The sequence below is a fragment of the Zootoca vivipara genome, chromosome 5 (assembly GCF_963506605.1).
Source record: "Zootoca vivipara chromosome 5, rZooViv1.1, whole genome shotgun sequence".
NCBI classification, from domain to species: Eukaryota; Metazoa; Chordata; class Lepidosauria; order Squamata; family Lacertidae; genus Zootoca; species Zootoca vivipara.
Genome location: NC_083280.1, coordinates 20728408 through 20746130, shown reverse-complemented (window position 1 = coordinate 20746130; position 17723 = coordinate 20728408). Strand labels below are relative to the sequence as shown.

At 41.3% G+C, this 17723-nt stretch overlaps 1 protein-coding gene across 2 annotated transcripts in view; it reads left to right on the top strand.

Moving 5' to 3' along the window:
* The window catches only part of RSRC1 (arginine and serine rich coiled-coil 1), a 160593-nt gene that overhangs the window by 124971 nt on the left and 17899 nt on the right, over nucleotides 1–17723 (top strand). The window contains exons 7-8 of one of the 2 annotated variants that reach the window (XM_035133474.2): nucleotides 208–276; nucleotides 8372–16702. In XM_035133474.2, the coding sequence (XP_034989365.1) occupies nucleotides 208–276; nucleotides 8372–8841 (539 nt within the window). In that variant the 3' untranslated portion in view covers nucleotides 8842–16702. Of the gene's footprint in view, nucleotides 1–207; nucleotides 277–8371; nucleotides 16703–17723 lie in introns of those variants that run through there. The other variant, XM_035133475.2, reaches the window with a different exon arrangement.

Here is a 17723-nt window from a genome sequence, read left to right as displayed (position 1 = left end):
GCTGGTCTAATGGTTTCTTCTTTGAGCATCATGTATATATTTTATACAGGGACAAGTTGGGACTTGAGACAATCACTTCTTATGTCCACAGTAAATTGCATTTTCCATAGGACACAAGAAGTGTATTTCTGACCACCCCTTATAAGAAGTTGTTTTATCGAAAATGTTAATTACTGAACAACTAATCCAGATTTTATTTATTTTTAGCTAAAGCTGATGAAGCATTAAAAGCTAAAGAAAGAAGCGAAGAAGAAGCAAAGAAGAAAAAGGAAGAAGGTAATTCAACTATGAAATTTAGATGAACTAAAAGTACTGTTTTTATAGAGAGATAGATACAGATACATAGGCAAGCCCTGGTATATGCAACCCAAAACAAATCAGTTATTTGGCATACACAGAGCACGAGACCCTGATAACAAGACAAGTCTGAAAGAGAGACATTTGTACATTGTATCTCTCAAAATGAGGAGTCAAATTATTCCCCTGAATGCTTAAGGTACTTCCAAAATATCATTAAAACTGAACTTTTGTGTATACATAGCTCAAAATACAGAGTTTATTATTAGAGTCAAGTAATAGTTCCAGATTAGTAGAAAATAAGACATTTTTACACTAGAGAAAACATAGGACATACAAATACCTTATTATGGAGATCCACTTTCCTGTACAGAGTAGGTAAAGTTGAACATGGGACACAGTGTTGGGTTGTGTGAATCTTATTATACAGTACTTCATAACATTTAGCTTCATGGGAAGAGGTTAGTCCAAAATCAACCAGTAATAATTATCTATTCTTGCAGAACTGAAGCTTCATTTACAAGTGGGTGCACATGTATGTTTCCTACTAGTAACTATAGATACTGCTGTTCACCTCAGTTTCCTACAAAAATAAAAAATAGTTTCATGTTCAAGCACCTGAGACAGAGAACTCCGATATCTAGGGGAGAAGGATTAGCCTTTTGGTGTATTGCATTTTAAAAGTAGTAGACAAGTGTTTCTCTGATGGATTGGTACGGAGAGAAGCACTAACAAAATGGTGTAGAAAGGAGTTGAATTGCTCACCAGCAGGCACATCCCATACAATATTCAATAGATGTCCATGGATGTTCATAAGATTACATTCTACACATCCTAGTAACAGCTGCACTATTGGGGGGGATAGCATTTTAGGTTAAAATGTTGAGTTTTCAAAATTCAGAAGGCACCCCTGCAACTGAAGACTTGTCTTGAAGAAAAATTCCTTGAATTACCAGTCATGCCTTCATTACATAGAAAAATGTTTTTATGGAGTGACCCTAGGTTGCAACATTGGTAGGTTGATTCATTGGTAGCCTGCTGTTCTCTCCACTTAGTCTTTTTGAGATCCCCACAAGTTTTGTGCTAGAAACATGTTTGCCAGCTTTAAAATACTTCATTGTATGAAACACTGGTTTTATACAACCTGAAACCTTGAGGTCAGTGAATTGGGATATGTAATTTTTATTCCAACAAAAGCAGACATATTGAGAGAGCTTAGCCCCCTTCTGCCTATAATCATAGCTGCCAAGTTTTCCCTTTTCTTGCGAGGAAGCCTATTCAGCATAAGGGAATTTCCCTTAAAAAAAGGGAGAACTTGGCAGCTATGCTATAATAATCCCAAAGGGCATACTATCTTGTCTCCAAGTCTTCCTGTTCTCTAAATATCAGCATTTGGTGTGCATAGTTAAATTGGATGATGGAGAACTTCTCTAACTAGATGCCTAATATACAGGCAATTGAGTGACACAATATACTGAACTTTCCTGATGTGCAATGTGAAACTGAAAATCTAAAACATAATTAGCCGCATAGATTTTAAGCTAATAATTTTATTGTTTCTCAGTAACTGAAGCAGAGGTGATTATAGATGTTCAAATTTCATAAACTTTTCAGTTTAATGATCTATTCAAAAATGGTTGAAGCTTTTTCCCCTTTAACTTCAAAGCACACTGGGCACTCATTACATCTGAAGAAAATCTTTTCTTTTATGTTAATTTTCTAATTAAGTTATCCAGATACACAGTGTGCATGTATTATAATAGACATATAGCCTTCTCACATTTAGCAATGTCCATTGTGACAAAAGATAAAACTGCTAAAGTTATTGCCACCTCTTGGCCAGTACCTCTACTCTTGAAGCAGTAATAACTGAGAACAAGAGTTACCTGCATTATCCCTGCCTTGAGACCCTAGCATGCTTTTAAGGCATCTGGGTAGGTTTTTGTAGTTTTACTTTGACTTAAAGCTTAAATTGGAAAGTATTTAAAAGGGCATTGTGTGAAAGTAAAACTGGATAACTCAGCTGTGCTTCATGGACATCCTAACTTCAAAGTGGAATGTAGCTTCCTCTAACTTAGTCTGTCATCTCAATAGTACTCAGCAGGTGATTAAGCACTTTCAAGTCTGGGAGCTTTCATGTAAGAAGTTACATCAGGAGTGTATTAAGATCCCAGGGCAACTTGTTCAACGTGAAAGTGATTTGTTTGCCTTTGTGGAATCTTTATGATGCCAGAGCCTGGTCAACTTGAAAACAGAGGCTAGGCCCCAAAACTCCTCCCAATCCATTCTGTCCTAGGAGCAAAGCACAAATGATGTGGGAGAATTGTGAACACATCAGCCAGGGGAGAGGGAAGGAGCTTGGGCAGCAGGTGAGGGGAGAGACTGCTCCCTGTTGTGCCATCCATCCATTCATTCATTCATTCATTTACCATCTCTCTCCACCACCCCCACCACCCTGCCCAGTGGCTATTAATCCACAGGAGAGATAAGACAGGTATCCTATTGTGCCTCCCCCACAGCAAATCTGTTGTCGGGTTTCTTTTTCTTTTTTGAGGGTGGGAAATTTCAACCAGAGAAAATGATGTAGGAGAGAAGGGTTAAATACCTCCCACAGCACTGCTTTTAAGTTTTTATAAAGATTGTCGCAGAGCTCCCACGTCATGACACATGCAGTTTTGCTCCTAGCTACAAGTTTACATTCTTTATTCCAAAGTTAATCAGAAGTGGTGTGCTATCTGGCTTTCTAAAATGTCTATCAAATTAAGACTATTCTTCAAGCCAAACTACGTAAAAGTCCAAAATACTCCTTCCCCGTTTGTAGTTCAGTAAAGATACTGTATGATGTGCAGTCCATAATCTATTCTAGAGCTATATACTAGTTGCTCAGAAATTTATTCATTTCCCATATTGTTCTGGGTTTACAATGGATTCTGAGAATAAATGAAACTCCAGTTGCGAACCATAACGATACTAACTAAATTCTTGGAGAGAAACAGTTTAGTAGTAACAGTAGTTCATTTATTACTTGCTTCCTATGAAGGGCATCCAGTGATGCTGAACGTTGGAAGATGCAGGACAGACAACACATAGTGCTTCTTCACACAGCACCTGATTAAAATATGGAATTTACTTCCACAACAAATAGTGATGGTCATCACCTTGAGTAACTTTGAAAGAGGGCTAGACAAGTTATTGGAGGATAAGAGACATCAAAGGCTACTAGCCGTGATAACTATTTTCTATACCACTGTCAGAAGTGGAAATAATAATAATAATAATAATAATAATAATAATAATAATAATAATTTATTATTTATACCCCGCCCATCTGGCTGGGTTTCCCCAGCCACTCTGGGCGGCTCCCAACAGAATATTAAAAACACATCTGATGGGAGGGTATTCCACAGGGCGGGCGCCACTACTGAGAAGGCTCTCTGCCTGGTTCCCTGTAACCTCATTTCTCTCAGTTAGGGAACCGCCAAAAGGCCCTCGGAGCTGGACCTCAATGTCCAGGCTGAAAGATGGGGGTGGAGACACTCCTTCAGGTATACAGGACCGAGGCCATTTAGGGCTTTAAAGGTCAGCAACAACATTTTGAATTGTGCTCGGAAATGTACTGGGAGCCAATGAAGGTCTTTCAGGACCAGTGTTATATGGTCTCGGCAGCCACTCCTACTAGGAGTGGGTAGTGTTGTGCTTAGGTCCTGCTGTTGATCTTGGCATAGTCATCTGGTCAGTCACTGTAAGAACAAGATGGTGGATCAGATGGGCCAGCAGCCTGATCTGATAGGTTCTTACATCCTTATCTCGAAGTGATGGCTCCATCACAGTTTCCAGTGTAATGCCATCCAGCATGCAAAGAAATCTGGAGGAAGACACAAATTACATTGGTCCTATTGTGACCACTTCAGAGTCCAAGCATATTTCACTCATATCCTTAACTGAATTAAAAGGAACCAGATACATACACCCCACCACCAAATCTGATGACCACAATTTAGCACCAGCCATAGAGCCCCCAGGAAGTTGGTTGGGTGGAAGTGACCAATAGGACTATACACTGCTGAAAGGTTCTGTCTCTGAGCTATCCAACAGAGCCAGTAAAGATTAACAAAGCAGATAGAAATTATAATTAACTGAGGGCACTTTTGAGGTAAAGGGAGTATGGCATCTCTAAAGGGATCTTGCAAGAGGGAGTTGAATGTCAATGAGGGGAAGTCCTTCCAGCAAGGAAAGTAAAAGGTGTGCCAGGATTTTGCAGTCATTTATGTGGGGGCAGGAAATAAGACAATACCTGGCATTGCCAGTAAATGTACATAGTCATCAGTGTACATGGTGCAGCCTTTTCCAACCTAGTGTTTTTCAGGACAACTGCCAATCTGCCTCAACCTCAATCAGCACAACCATGCTGTCTGAGACTCATGAGAATTGTAGTCCAGAATATCTAGAGGACACCAAGTTAAAGAAGGCTGGCATAGTTCTTTAAAAGTAATATAACTAAAAAACAGGTTTTTGCCCCTCAGAGCTTACAGCGTGAACTTTCACCAGCAGGGGAAACAATAGTTTCCTGTATTTTTGAAAATATGTCCCTGTTTGAAGATTGAATTTTGTAACAAATTCTGCCACTGGTTCAGTAACAGATACTGACAGTATTAAGAATTCTGCTGATGTAATTTGCTTGAAAAATAATCTGAAATGCAATCCAGGTTGAGGCCAAAAGACCTTTTGAAATGATTTCAAGGAATTAGCATGTTAGAAAATTATTTAATTGGTGTAGGAGGGGGAAGAAAATCAGATAACCACAAAATTCTTATAGGTGCTTTTGGCAAAGCTAGATGTATGAAAGTTAATATCTGAAGGAAATATGAGGAATAATTATTGTCTTACTATTTTTAACTTTTGTTGAACTCCCCCCCCACACACACACACATTAGTCGTATTTTATCTGAATACTGGTTGTATTTAACTAAGTTATACACAGAGTAGACGCAGTGAAATTTATGGATTTAAGTTAGTCATGTGCATAATTTTAATGGGCTTACTCTGTGTAGAACTAACATTGGATACAGCTTCATATACCGGTAGTTTATAAACTCTCTACAGCCAGCAAAAAATATTAGTCGAAAAGAAATACTGATTTGTAATTGAAATTACCAATTCATAGGATGCTTAGCTTTTATTCCCTATGCATTTTAAAATAAATGCCAGAAATTGCCCTGCCCCTCTCTCAAGTCTTAAAAGGAGCACTTTGGAAAGTAGCAGGATTCTGGAAATGGACAGTTTTAAAAAACCTACCTTGACTGCATTGCTAAGGAAAATATGTGGTATAAAGAAGCATATTGTTTTCCAGCACATGAAGAAAGGTTGTTCTTTTATCTGCCCCTTAGTAATGGTGTCTTAACATTACTTTTATTATAATTTTATTGCCAAATCAGGTGTGAGATTAGATGTTGGATGTTACATGTAATCTGCTCAGAAATCAAATTATTTGACCTCCAAGCCCACCACTACACCCTCCTGCTGGTTTGCTGTTACATATGCGGCATTTTCCTGTCATGAATACAAATGGAGGACAAATTAGAATTTACAGACAGCTGACCTGAGCTACAGATTAGAGACTAGGGGGCTTGTGCTACTTTAAATGTTTTAATTATCACAGTCCCTATAACCAGTTGAAGGACTCCCTCACAAAAATAATTTTTGTAGCAGAGGAGGGGAGGTGTGAGAGATTTCCCCCATCTAATTTGAATTTGACAGAGCCAAATTGCACCTCCATTGGAGCTATGCTAATTTTCTGCATAAAATTAGGTCTATTAATAAAAATACACCACTTTTACAAGAATGTTTTCAATGGCAGAGGGTGTTTTAATTTGGGGCTAACTGAAAACAGCATTTAAATTTTATTTATGATGGCATCAGGATTTATGACAGGTTTATTGGCAGACCTGATTTTCTTTAAATTCTAGGCCTGGCTAGTCAAACTCAAAGTAAATTAAATATGTAGCCACAAGAGCACTGTGATAAGGTGCGATATAAATACTGCTGAAGAAGAAAATGGTACTTTTCCATATTAAAACCAGGCATGTTGGATTACTGCTGTGAGATGCTTAAACGGTTGACTTTAATATATCATGCATAATACAATTAAAAGTTTTCTTGATTTATTAAAATGGAGCTGCTTATGAAAACATACAATTTGAAAAATGTGAAGTGAAAGATGATTAAAGTATCTGACAGTGATAACACTATTTTGGTACCAGGAATGAATCAGTGTGTAAAAGATTTAGAGGGGATTATAGGGAAAAGACATTTGTAAAAAGTGATCTTAAATATCAAAGGGTTAGAGTGAAATAAGGACTCGTTTCTTTGAATTCAAGAAATAATATTGACTAATGCTAAATGAATATGTTATCCTGATGCCTTCATTCTTGAATTTGCATTTTTGTTTCTCATGTGTGTTGGCCCAGTGTTGAATTGATTAGTTATGCCTAGCTAGTAAGCAGTGAAACATGTTATATACACTTGGGAAATAAATTTGGCAGAAAATCAGCATGAGTAGATTTAATTATCGCTCTGAGACCTTTCCCTTTTCTAGCTTAGTGATCCTGAAACTCCATGTGTTTCACTGAAATCTGTGTGGACGCTAAGCTTCGCTTCCCAATTTGTTCCTCCACACAATGATAAGCCAAGCAATTACTGCTTTATTGATTTTTCATCATGGCAAATTTAAAGTTGATTTTTCCCTGAAAAGGCAGGGGTGATTAAGTGTTTCCCCTCAGTTTAGTACAAGAGAGCTGTGTGGCAGAATCTAATATCCTGAGGTCAACCTCTGCAGGGAGATAATACGCTGTCTTGGCCACGTGTTAAGGAGAGAAATCAGGGCTACAAATGTGATAGGATATATGTGGAGACAGTTTAATTTGCTCCATTTATATGAACAATTCACATGGTCCTTGCTTGGAAAACATTATATTGAGTAGGCTTGGAAATAAAGCCCACGGGAGCAGAAAGAAAGGGTGAGTACAAATCAGCAGAATGTTTACTAAATTGTTCTTTAGGGAAGATAACTGTAGTTTCAAAATATTTATAAGTAACATTTGTAAATAATTGTTTCAGATTCATATAGTAATATCTTTAATACAATACTGAAGGGCTGCATCTAGCACCTTCAGGATGTTTTTCTTTAAGTAAGAAATTAAGAATCTGGAGAGTATGGACATTCCAGTTGCAATCTGTATCATTCATGCAGTTAATGCTTTGTGTAACATGTAAGTTTTTAAGCACACCGTTCTCTTTGTTATTCTGACAATGAGACCTATGATGTAAGGTGATTTTTAGTACCATTCTACAGATAGAAATGACTCATCAAGGTGCTTCTGCACTCTGTCCTAGAATCATAGAAACAAGGGTCTTCTAGTCCAACCCCTTGCAAGGCAGGAATCTCAACTAGATCATCCATGACAGATGGCCATCCAACCTCTGTTTAAAAACCTCCAGTGAAGGAGAGTCCACCACCTCTCACGGGGGACTGTTCCACTGTTGAACAGCTCTTATTATTAGAAAGTTCTTCCTGGTGTTTAGTGGGAATCTCCTTATAACTTGAATCCATTGGTTTGGGTTCTACCCTCCAGAGCAGGAGAAAACAAGCTTGCTCCAACCTCCATGTTGCAGATCCTTCAGAGATAGGGATAGGGGTAGGTGTAGGTGTAGGTGTAGGTGTCCTGCACATAGAATGGCTGGAACTAGCAGGATTCTAATGCAGCCTTCTCTCTGATACTTAGTTCAAAGAATATTATTTTATTTATATTGAAGAGAATTCAGTCTTGCTAGCCCCCATCCTGCAGCCTCCATGCACCAGCAGGCTTGACCCAAGGTTTGTAGAATTACTTTAAAAAAGAAAAAGCCTAAGAGGGGCACCAGAAACAGTTCAGTGGGCAATGTTATGCATGGTTGCAGTAGATGGACAGAAAACCAGAGGGGAGGCAGTCATGTGTGGTCATGCTGGAGTCTCCCCCAAAGGGTGTCACCATCCCCTACCGACCCAAGCCATCCAGTTCTCCTGTCATCTTTGCAGGCGGTCAGGACAGGTACAGCAGCGGCAGTGCAAGTTACCTCCACACCACCCCATCAATGTGCCTCAACTCTGACCTGGAGGGACCACCTCAAGAGGCCTATACCATTCAAGGACAGTATGCCATGCCACAGCCAGATCTGAGCAAGCTGCACCAGTTGGCAATGCAACAGTCACACTTACCAATGTCTCATGGCAACACTGGATTCCATGGTTTGGATGCATCAGCTCAAACTATTTCTCATGAACTCACCATTCCAAATGATCTGATTGGATGCATCATTGGGCGTCAAGGCGCCAAGATCAATGAGATTCGCCAGATGTCTGGGGCGCAGATCAAAATTGCCAATCCAGTGGAAGGATCTACTGACAGGCAGGTTACCATAACTGGATCTGCAGCCAGCATTAGCCTGGCTCAATATCTAATTAATATCAGGCTTTCTTTGGAGACTGGTGGAATGGGAACCATCTAGGACAATGCAGTCGCCTCACTCATTACCCGTTTCTGCTGTTCATCCCCATGATCCATCTGTGTAGTTTCTGAGCAGTCAGCGATTCCAGGTTTTGACTAGTTTGTAAATTTTCAGTTCTACATGCTTTACCCATCCACTCGTTTTTTTTAATTGCAGAATTTTAATTCCCTTTCTCTATTCAGATGTATAAAGCTGATTCATATTTTAGTTTATAAGCTTCTTCCCCTTTCTTGGCTCATGAAGTTTTTCTGTTATGTCATGAGATGTAAGAGTGGAATTAATACATTTAAGTTTAGTTCTGTAATGTCAGAATTTTTTTAAAAAAATAAAAAGATGGACTGGGGGGGGGGAGAAAACCAGAGGGGAGGGAGAATGGCGTATCCCAGAGGAGGGCATGGCTGGATGGGACCTTGGACAGGAGCTTTCCACACAGATACATTTCACTACTAGTCCTGTTTGTTTAGTTACTAAAAAAATGTAGATCTTTTTTCCCATTTTAGAATACAGAGGGCAGATTCCATGTCTGTGTTCTCTGATAAATCAAAGTAGCATGTTGGGATGAAGGCACACTTCTTCCTGATATACTAGCTTTCCTGATTGCAGCACATCTTACTTTTTGGGTGCATTGACCAGGCATTGTGTTCACTGAGGTATCCTTCCTATATAAAATTTTACATAGTCTTCTCCTGCATAGACAACTCCACGAGAGGTCCGGAGGGTGGAAACATGAATGCTCTCCCCCAGGAGGCTCGCCTGGCACCCTCATTACAGTGGTACCTTGGTTTACGAACTTAATCCGTTCCGGAAGTCGGTTCTTAAACCAAAGTGTTATTAAACCAAGGTGTACTTTCCCATAGAAAGTAAGAGAAAACTGATTAATCTGTTCCCAATGATGAAAAACAACCCCCAAAACAGCAATTTAACAGGAATTTTACTATAATGAGGCCATTGATCCAGAAAAATGAAAGCAATAAACACTGTACTGTACTGTACAATCAATAAAACAGTATTGATGATTTAAAAAAATGAAAATGTGATTTTTTTCTTTCCTTACCTGCACTAATGATAGTCATTGTTTGGATGGGGGGTCGGGGTCCTCTTCCAGATTCACAATTGGTGACTCCTCTCCTGCCATTCCTTCCCTTGCTTTTTTTACACCACTGCCACCTACACCACTGCCACCTGGTTCAGACTCACTGGATCTTTTCCTTACCAAAAATTGAGACTTGCTTTTGCCGATGTTTTAAAACTTGTCTAAAGAGAGACATTACGTTATCATTGAAGGTGTTAGTGGCATGACTTACAGCAGCTTTATCAGGGTCGTATTTTTCAGCAATGGTTTGCACTTCAGCCCATTTTGCAAACATTTCTTTGATTGTTGCTGTAGATAGACTTTCTCTGCTCTCCTCTTCCTCTGAAGATATTTCCTCATTTGCCACCTTTTGCTGCTCTGTCAGAATGTTTTGAAGTTCTTCTGTGGTGAGCGCAGTCCTGTGCTCCTCCACATCAGCACCACTCACTTCCAAGCCCATGGAATTTCCCAGAGACACAATATCCTCAACAAGAGGAGCATCCTCTTCAGCAGCCTCCATTACATGTTCTGCGACAGCTTCTGGCCACAATTTCTTCCATGCTGCCTTCAGTGTTCTCTCCATGCTTCGTCTATCATATGTAAGCAGTGGAGGATATTAAAATGATTCTTCCAGAACTCTCTTAGGGTTAGCTCTGTGTCCGAGGTCACCTCAAAGCACCTTTGGAACAGTGCTTTGGTGTAAAGCTTCTTAAAATTAGATATAAAATTAGATATGGGCTGGATGAGAGGAATTGTGTTGGGGGGCAAAAACTTTACACTGATGAACGCAGACTCCTCCAACAACTCGTCCTCCAAGCCTGGAGGGTGACCTGGAGCATTATCCATAAGAAGCAGGCTTTTCATTGGAAGATTTTTGTCCTGGAGGTGTTTTTTCACAGTTGGCCCAAACAATTCACGAACCAACTCAACCAACTTGTCTTGTTACCCAAGCTTTGCTGTTCGCCTTCCACATCACATGCAATTTGCTTTTTATGACATTGTTCTTAAATATCCTGGGGTTCTCAGAATGGTAGACTTAGCAAAGGCTTCAGCTTAAAATGTCCACTTGCATTTGCACAAACTAAAAGGGTTAGCCTGTCTTTCATGGGCTTGTGTCCTGGCAATGCTTTCTCTTCTTTTGTTATGTAGGTCCTCTTTGGCATTTTCTTCCAAAAGAGGCCTGTTTCCTCACAGTTGAAAACTTTTTGGGGAACGAAACCCTGCGACGCAACATAATCTTTAAATTCCAAAACAAATCAGTCAGCATCTAATTTGTTGGCACTGGGAGCTTCACCATTGTCTCACAACACTGTGGATACCACTTCTCTTCTTAATTTTTTCAAACCACTCTCTGCTTACCTTGAAACTCTCAACCTCAGCACTTGCTCCAGGGGTGTTTGCGATGAGGTCGGCATGCAAATGTAAAGCTTTTTCACAAATTATGTTTTCAGAAATGCTGTCACCGGCCACCTATTTTTCATTTATCCATATTAAAAGCAATTTTTTCCATTTCTTCCATTGTCTGTGTTTGTTGCTTGAGTGTTTTAACACCCTTTGCAACACTGGCCCCCTTAATGCCATCCTTGTTTTTTAAGATGGTACAAATTGTAGATTTGGCCATACTAAACTGCGTTGCCAGATCAGCAAACATTTTCAGCAGGGAGCTGGTCCCCTTTCCCTCAGACCTTGGGGGGAGGGGGCGGACTATTTTTTTGGGGGGGGGTGAACGAATTCCTATGCACACTGGGAAGAATGGGGTGGGGGAAGGGCAGGCATAATAAAATAAAATAAAATAGTGTGCATTAAATCGAAGTGGGCAAGGCTCCACACCAGACTAGCTCACCCACCACCACACTGCTCATCCTCCCGCCACCCCCCAAAACACACACACACACACACATAGGGAGAGACCCACAATCACCCCACAGAGAAAAGGGTGGCAAGTTAAATATGCAGAGAACGGCCAAGGCGAAGGAGGAATGGCGGCTCCGGAGAAGCGGCACCGGGAGGGAGCTGGAAGAAGAGGCGAGAGGGGCAAGTAGTCCTCCTCCCTACCCACCCCCAGCCTCCTTCTCGGTTTTCCGCCTGCCTCATACGCCAAAGGGCTGGCGGCAGTGGCACGAAACGCACTTGCTCCCCGCCTAGGAAAAGAGCTGCCACCACCACCACCACTGCTGCTTCTCGTAAAGTGGGTAGGCAGAGTGAGCTCGTCCGCTCTGCTCTCTGACCCACAGGAGCACAAGGGCAGTGGCAGCAGCAGCGGCGGAAAGATTATTATTATTACTATTATTTCCCCAATGGCCTGACTTGGAGGGAGAACAAGAGGAGAAAGCCTGGTGGGAAAACAGAGAGAAAGAGAAGGAAGAGGATTTTGTCCTTCCACCATCTAACTCCGCACGCACGCTCAGCTTCCGGGGGCACAAAACAATACGAATACTAATAATATTAATGATATCAGGGTAAGTAAGCAAGCAAAGGCGGCCTGGCCCTCTACCCGAAACAGGGGGGGGGCATGTGAAGGAGGCGAGCAGTGCGGCCCAGACCTGCACCTTTTCTTGTAGCTGGAGCCACTCGTCGTTATGCAGGGTTGCATGGCGGCTGCAGTGCCACCGCCGGAAGCCAGCTTGACTGCCCGGACAGAGCTTCCACAGGCAACAGGAGGAAGAGGCTGAGCGGCGGTGGCTCTGGCAATCAAACACCGCGCCTGGTTTACCTCAGCGCGGTACGGGGACGTCTCTCCCAATCATACGTCGCTGAGGTAAATCAGGCGCAGCGTTTGATTGCCAGAGCCGCTCGGCCTCTTCCACCTGTCGCCATTGCCGGGAGTTTCGGCTTCATGGCGGGTTCTAAAATGTCCGGGCGGGCTGGATCTAGGACCCAGGCGGGCCTGGGGGCTGTAGTTTGCCAACCCCTGACTTAAACAGACCCCACTTTCATGCTTGGAAATAATTTGCTTCTTTGCCTCTTAGAGTTATCATGGTTCTCTGGCCTTTGCTGCCTTTATCCATGTCAGCAATCCCACAGTCAATCAATAAGTAGGTGAACTGGGTTCCACACAGTCCCCAAAACAATGGCACAAGGCGGAGTCCCCCAAAAATCCCCAAAAAGAAGGAGGAAAGCAGAGACAAAGGCACAAGGCAGACTCCCAAAAACAAAGGAACATGGCAGAATCCCAAAATTTTCCACTCACCCCCTCCCACAGGGTGGGTGGGCTTACCTGGCCAGGTGCCATTCACCTTGCTACCAGCTGGGGGTGGGGCGAGGGCCAGTAAAGGGCTGATGCTTTTCGGCCCAGGCTCACTTTGTTTTCTTACCAGGTTCACCGCTGGACTTCGCTCTTGGTCTTGGTTAGGTAAGTGTTCCTCGTCGGGGTTTGGAGCTGCGGTGCGGCCAGCTGGGCCTCCTATGTCCGGCCCTTCTTCCGCGGCTTTGGGGGCGGGATGAGGGCTGCGGTGCAGCCTGGTAGGCCTTCTGCGGTTGATGCCTTCTTCCCCCGGCTTCTTCCCCAGGCTGAATCTGGGCTGCATGGGTTGCGCAGTCTAGCTATACCGAGGCCTCCCATGGCCAGAGCCCGGCAGCGGAGGCCGAATTGAGGCCACGCAGGCGGTGGGGCCTAGTTCCGGGCCGCGGTCAGAGCCCACACATTCGCATTCAAAAAAAAAAAGAAATACGCAAACCGGAACACTCATTTCCGGGGGTGAAGTGTTCGTGATCCAAATAGTTCGTTAACTAGGCTGTTCGTAAGCCAAGGTACCACTGTACATATCTTTTGTTTCTTGGTTCATCTAGCTCTTGCTTGCTAGATGAATGTAGAAACTGCATTAATTTTAAGTTTGCTTGGTATAGATATTATCAAGAGCAATGTGTGTAAGAAAGGGAGAGTAGCTTGTGTTATAGACTATTTACCAATATTCATGCAGTAACTTCCGCTAAATGTGATCTCATAGCTCTGACTTTTTTTTCTCGTTCCTTCCTTCAGTCCATAAGTTAAAGGATTTTACCCACTCTTCACTAACATTAAATAATCTTTAACTTTCACTTGAAGTACCTTTCTGTTACTTCAAAAGACGTTCTCTTTTGGATAATCTACAGACTTCATATAGGTATACAGTGCATCATTTCTGTCCTAGTAATTTTGTGCTGAATAACTGATCACATACTGATACTTACAGAACTCAGGACAAGGACACTCAGCATATTACATTAAGGACAACAGTTAGAAATTTCCTTTTATTTAACACATCTGAATCACCATTCCCTGCAAATTGCTGAATGATGCACATTCAAGGTCAGTTCGCATTATGCTCTGCAGCACGTGGATTGAGTGAATGCTTCTTTAACTTGCCTTGCATGTTTTATTAAGCTGTGTATGATGACGAGTCAAGATGAAGCATCTACAGATCTCATGGGCAAAGGGACTGAGCCACATGATGTCCTGATCCATAGTGATGTCCACCACCAAAGGAAGGTGATAACCAAAACAAGGTGGAAATGAGTAGGCCAGGAAGCAAAAGGGGAGGTAACAGATGAATAGGGTAGGCAAAGCAAGGATAATGACCAAGGTTAGCTAAGGCAGGAGATACACAGTGGTTTCTTAGAGCAACTGGAAGAGATGACAGCCTGTCTGCTTTATGCTGCGCTTGGACTGTTAAAGGGCTAGTGTGTTCTTCTAGACAGTGGAGTTTGAAGCTGTGAGGACTCCCTAGAGCAGAGGTCAGCAAACCTTTTCAGCAGGGGGCCAATCCACTGTCCCTCAGACCTTGGGGGGGGGCAGACTATATTTTGAAGAAGAAAAAAGAACGGAAAAGATGCATTTTAAATAAAAGCACACATCCTACTCATGTAAAAACACCAGGCAGGCCCCACAAATAACCCAGAGATGCATTTTAAATAAAAGGACACATTCTACTCATGTAAAAACACGCTGATTCCTGGACCGCCCGTGGGCTGGATTTAGAAGGCAATTGGGCCAGATACGGCCCCCGGGCCTAAGTTTGCCTACCCATGCCTTAGAGGAAGGCTCAGGGATCTCCTGCTCCCCCAAGGAGTCTGTGGTCTGGTCATCAAGAGTCCAGACATAGGCTTCCCTTGTTTAGATTTAAATTTAGCAAGGTATGGGAATCATTTTACTTTACTCTTCTGATTGTTACTGCTCATATTATTCCCTAGTTCAATTGGCATTGAAAACTAGGCATAACTTGCTACAGGAGGATTCAGTTGCATGAGGTCATACCACGTGGCACACATAGCTGTAATAACTTAGAGTGCAGTACTCAACGATAAGAAAATATATTTAGATGCCCTTAAGTTCATTAGAGATTGCCAAAGGTCGCACTTTATGTTCTGCTAATTTTATTGAAGTTTATTGTTATGGCAGTGACCTGAACTCTGGCTGTGTGGCCTTTAACACATAGTGTATATATATTCTGCAAGAAATTCAATTTTAATTTTAGATAACATATGGTTAAGTTACTGCTTCATTAATCGAAATCGGTTGATCAATTGTAAGCTCAAGCAACAAAAGTATCTAACTTGAATGAAAGCAGGCTCAAACGCTCCATATGATGTTGTGTAAATTAAACACATATATGGCTCCACTATACAAAAAGCAGTATTTCAAACTGTTCAATTTATGCCTAACAAATGGCATATTTTAAGCAATATCTGAGAGCCTCCAACTGCACCCTTCATGTCCCTGGAGAGTATAGATGTTGCTTCATTAGGCCGACATAACCACCTGGTGTTGAATTTCCAGTGTCTTGAGAATTTGTAACATCTGGTACATACTGTGATCTCCTTTTATGTATGTTTCATCTTTTATTGTAATTTTATGACAAATGGATTAATTAATATGGTGTACATTATTTGAGATATTCAGCTTAATATAAAGCAACATTTAGAACACAGATGCACCCAAAAAAATGAAATACCTTAAGAAATGCTGCTAATATTGGTCAAGTCTTATTGTTATTCTGTGGCAACTGTTGTTTGTGGTTAACTATGGATTATGGCTGCCAAAAATTGCATGACGGTATGTAAACAAAAATCTTCACCTGTTTTCAGTTTTTAAATTTTAAGATTTCTTCTTAAACATAAAATAAACTGATTCCTTCCTGCAAGCTCTTCGTCTTCACCTTGACCTGCTGCTAATTAGACTGAATATTCTTGTGTACTTTAAATTTTGCCTTTCATCTAGTAGTTAGAAGAATGATTGGCCATTTCATAGTTTCCTTCCCCTCCCTGCCCACCCTTTCAGAACTTCATTTTACCTAGCCTTCTCAGTTATGCAGTATTGCCAAGCTGAAGATGTTTTGATAGAGTCAGATGGTTTTTCTTTAGTGTGTTTTGGACGTTAGGTTCAGTTAGCAGGAGCTCATCAAGAATGGAAAGAAATCTCTTGTAGGCCCTTCTTTGTATAGTAGTATGGGCTGGGAACTGATTGGGGGAGGGAGAGAAGTTGGCAAGTTGATTGTTGAGGAGTATCTGGAATTGTCCTTGTTCCCAAAATAACCACCACATCTGTGAAATTTCACAGGATGTTTCCTAACTCTCTTGCAATCACTGATACAGATCAGTATCTCCAGCTCAACCCATAAAGTATGCAAATCACTAATCTGAGGTCTAATATTTCTGTTGTAAGTTGTTCGTGGGGTGCTTGAATTTTTAACTTTTTTATTTGCCATGAATATGCTATATGACCCTGGATGTAAGTTACTTATCTGTCTCAGTTCTCCAGCTGTAAAATTGGGAGAGGAGATGGAATCAATAAAGGACTGATTTATTTAAGAATGTGTATTGGATTGGTTCCAATGGAACAATTTATTTCTGTTTCCTTATTTTTGTTGTGCAGTCATCATTAAACACTACTTGTTGTACACTTTGCCAAGTGCATTGCAGTACTTGTGCAACAGTTTCTAGAGTGGTACTTCCATATTAATCGACTTGTGATAGACTTGCCAAAATGATGGGCCACCATTTTTTTTAGTATAATGACCACAGAATGGTTGAGGTTGGATTGGAAGGAAAAGCTGAAAAGTCACATTTTCTTCAGATGTGAGAAAGGGGCAGAGATTGCTACCTTTAATGTATTGGCTCCTGGTGGTGGTGCTTGATCATGGCTTGTTTAACTATTTGGAATATTATATAAGTCAAAGGGACAAATTTTAATAAGTGCTGATCTGATATAAATAATTCACCAACTGCAATTTCATCATTATAAAAATCACAGACATTTTTTGTGAGGCATTAAAACGTGCTTATATTTTAATCACCAACGATAGGGTTTTGCCAGTAAGACCTTATTCTTCCTCTATTTTTATAGGTTTGTGTTTTTCTAATATATCCAGATGTGAGATTGCTTGTATAATAATATTGTGAAGCTGAAGTTCTAAAAAAGAAGGAAGAGAGAAAATAGCAACTCTGGAATGGCAATATGTCAAGAAACCTCTGCTATTTGTTAAAAGCTGTTTTCATTTTAACGGTTATAAAAATGAGAAGTGTCCTTAATATTGGGCTCTATTGATCAGTAAAGGTCAGGGGCAGGCTGTACATTGCATGTACCTACCATTGCAGAGTAGCCAGCTAGCTTAACAAAAAAAAAGTTCCTCTTTGTGAAGGCCATTTTCCTGCAGTCGTAGAGATACCCCTGCCGCCATGTAGCCTTAGGATAAGGCTATCAGTGGCTAGTAGCCATGATGGTTATATTCTGCCTCCACTGTTGGAGGCAGTATCTTCCTGAATACCAATTGCTAGGAACTGCAAGGTCCTGCTTGCATGCTTCCCATAAGCATCTGCTTGACCACAGTAAGAA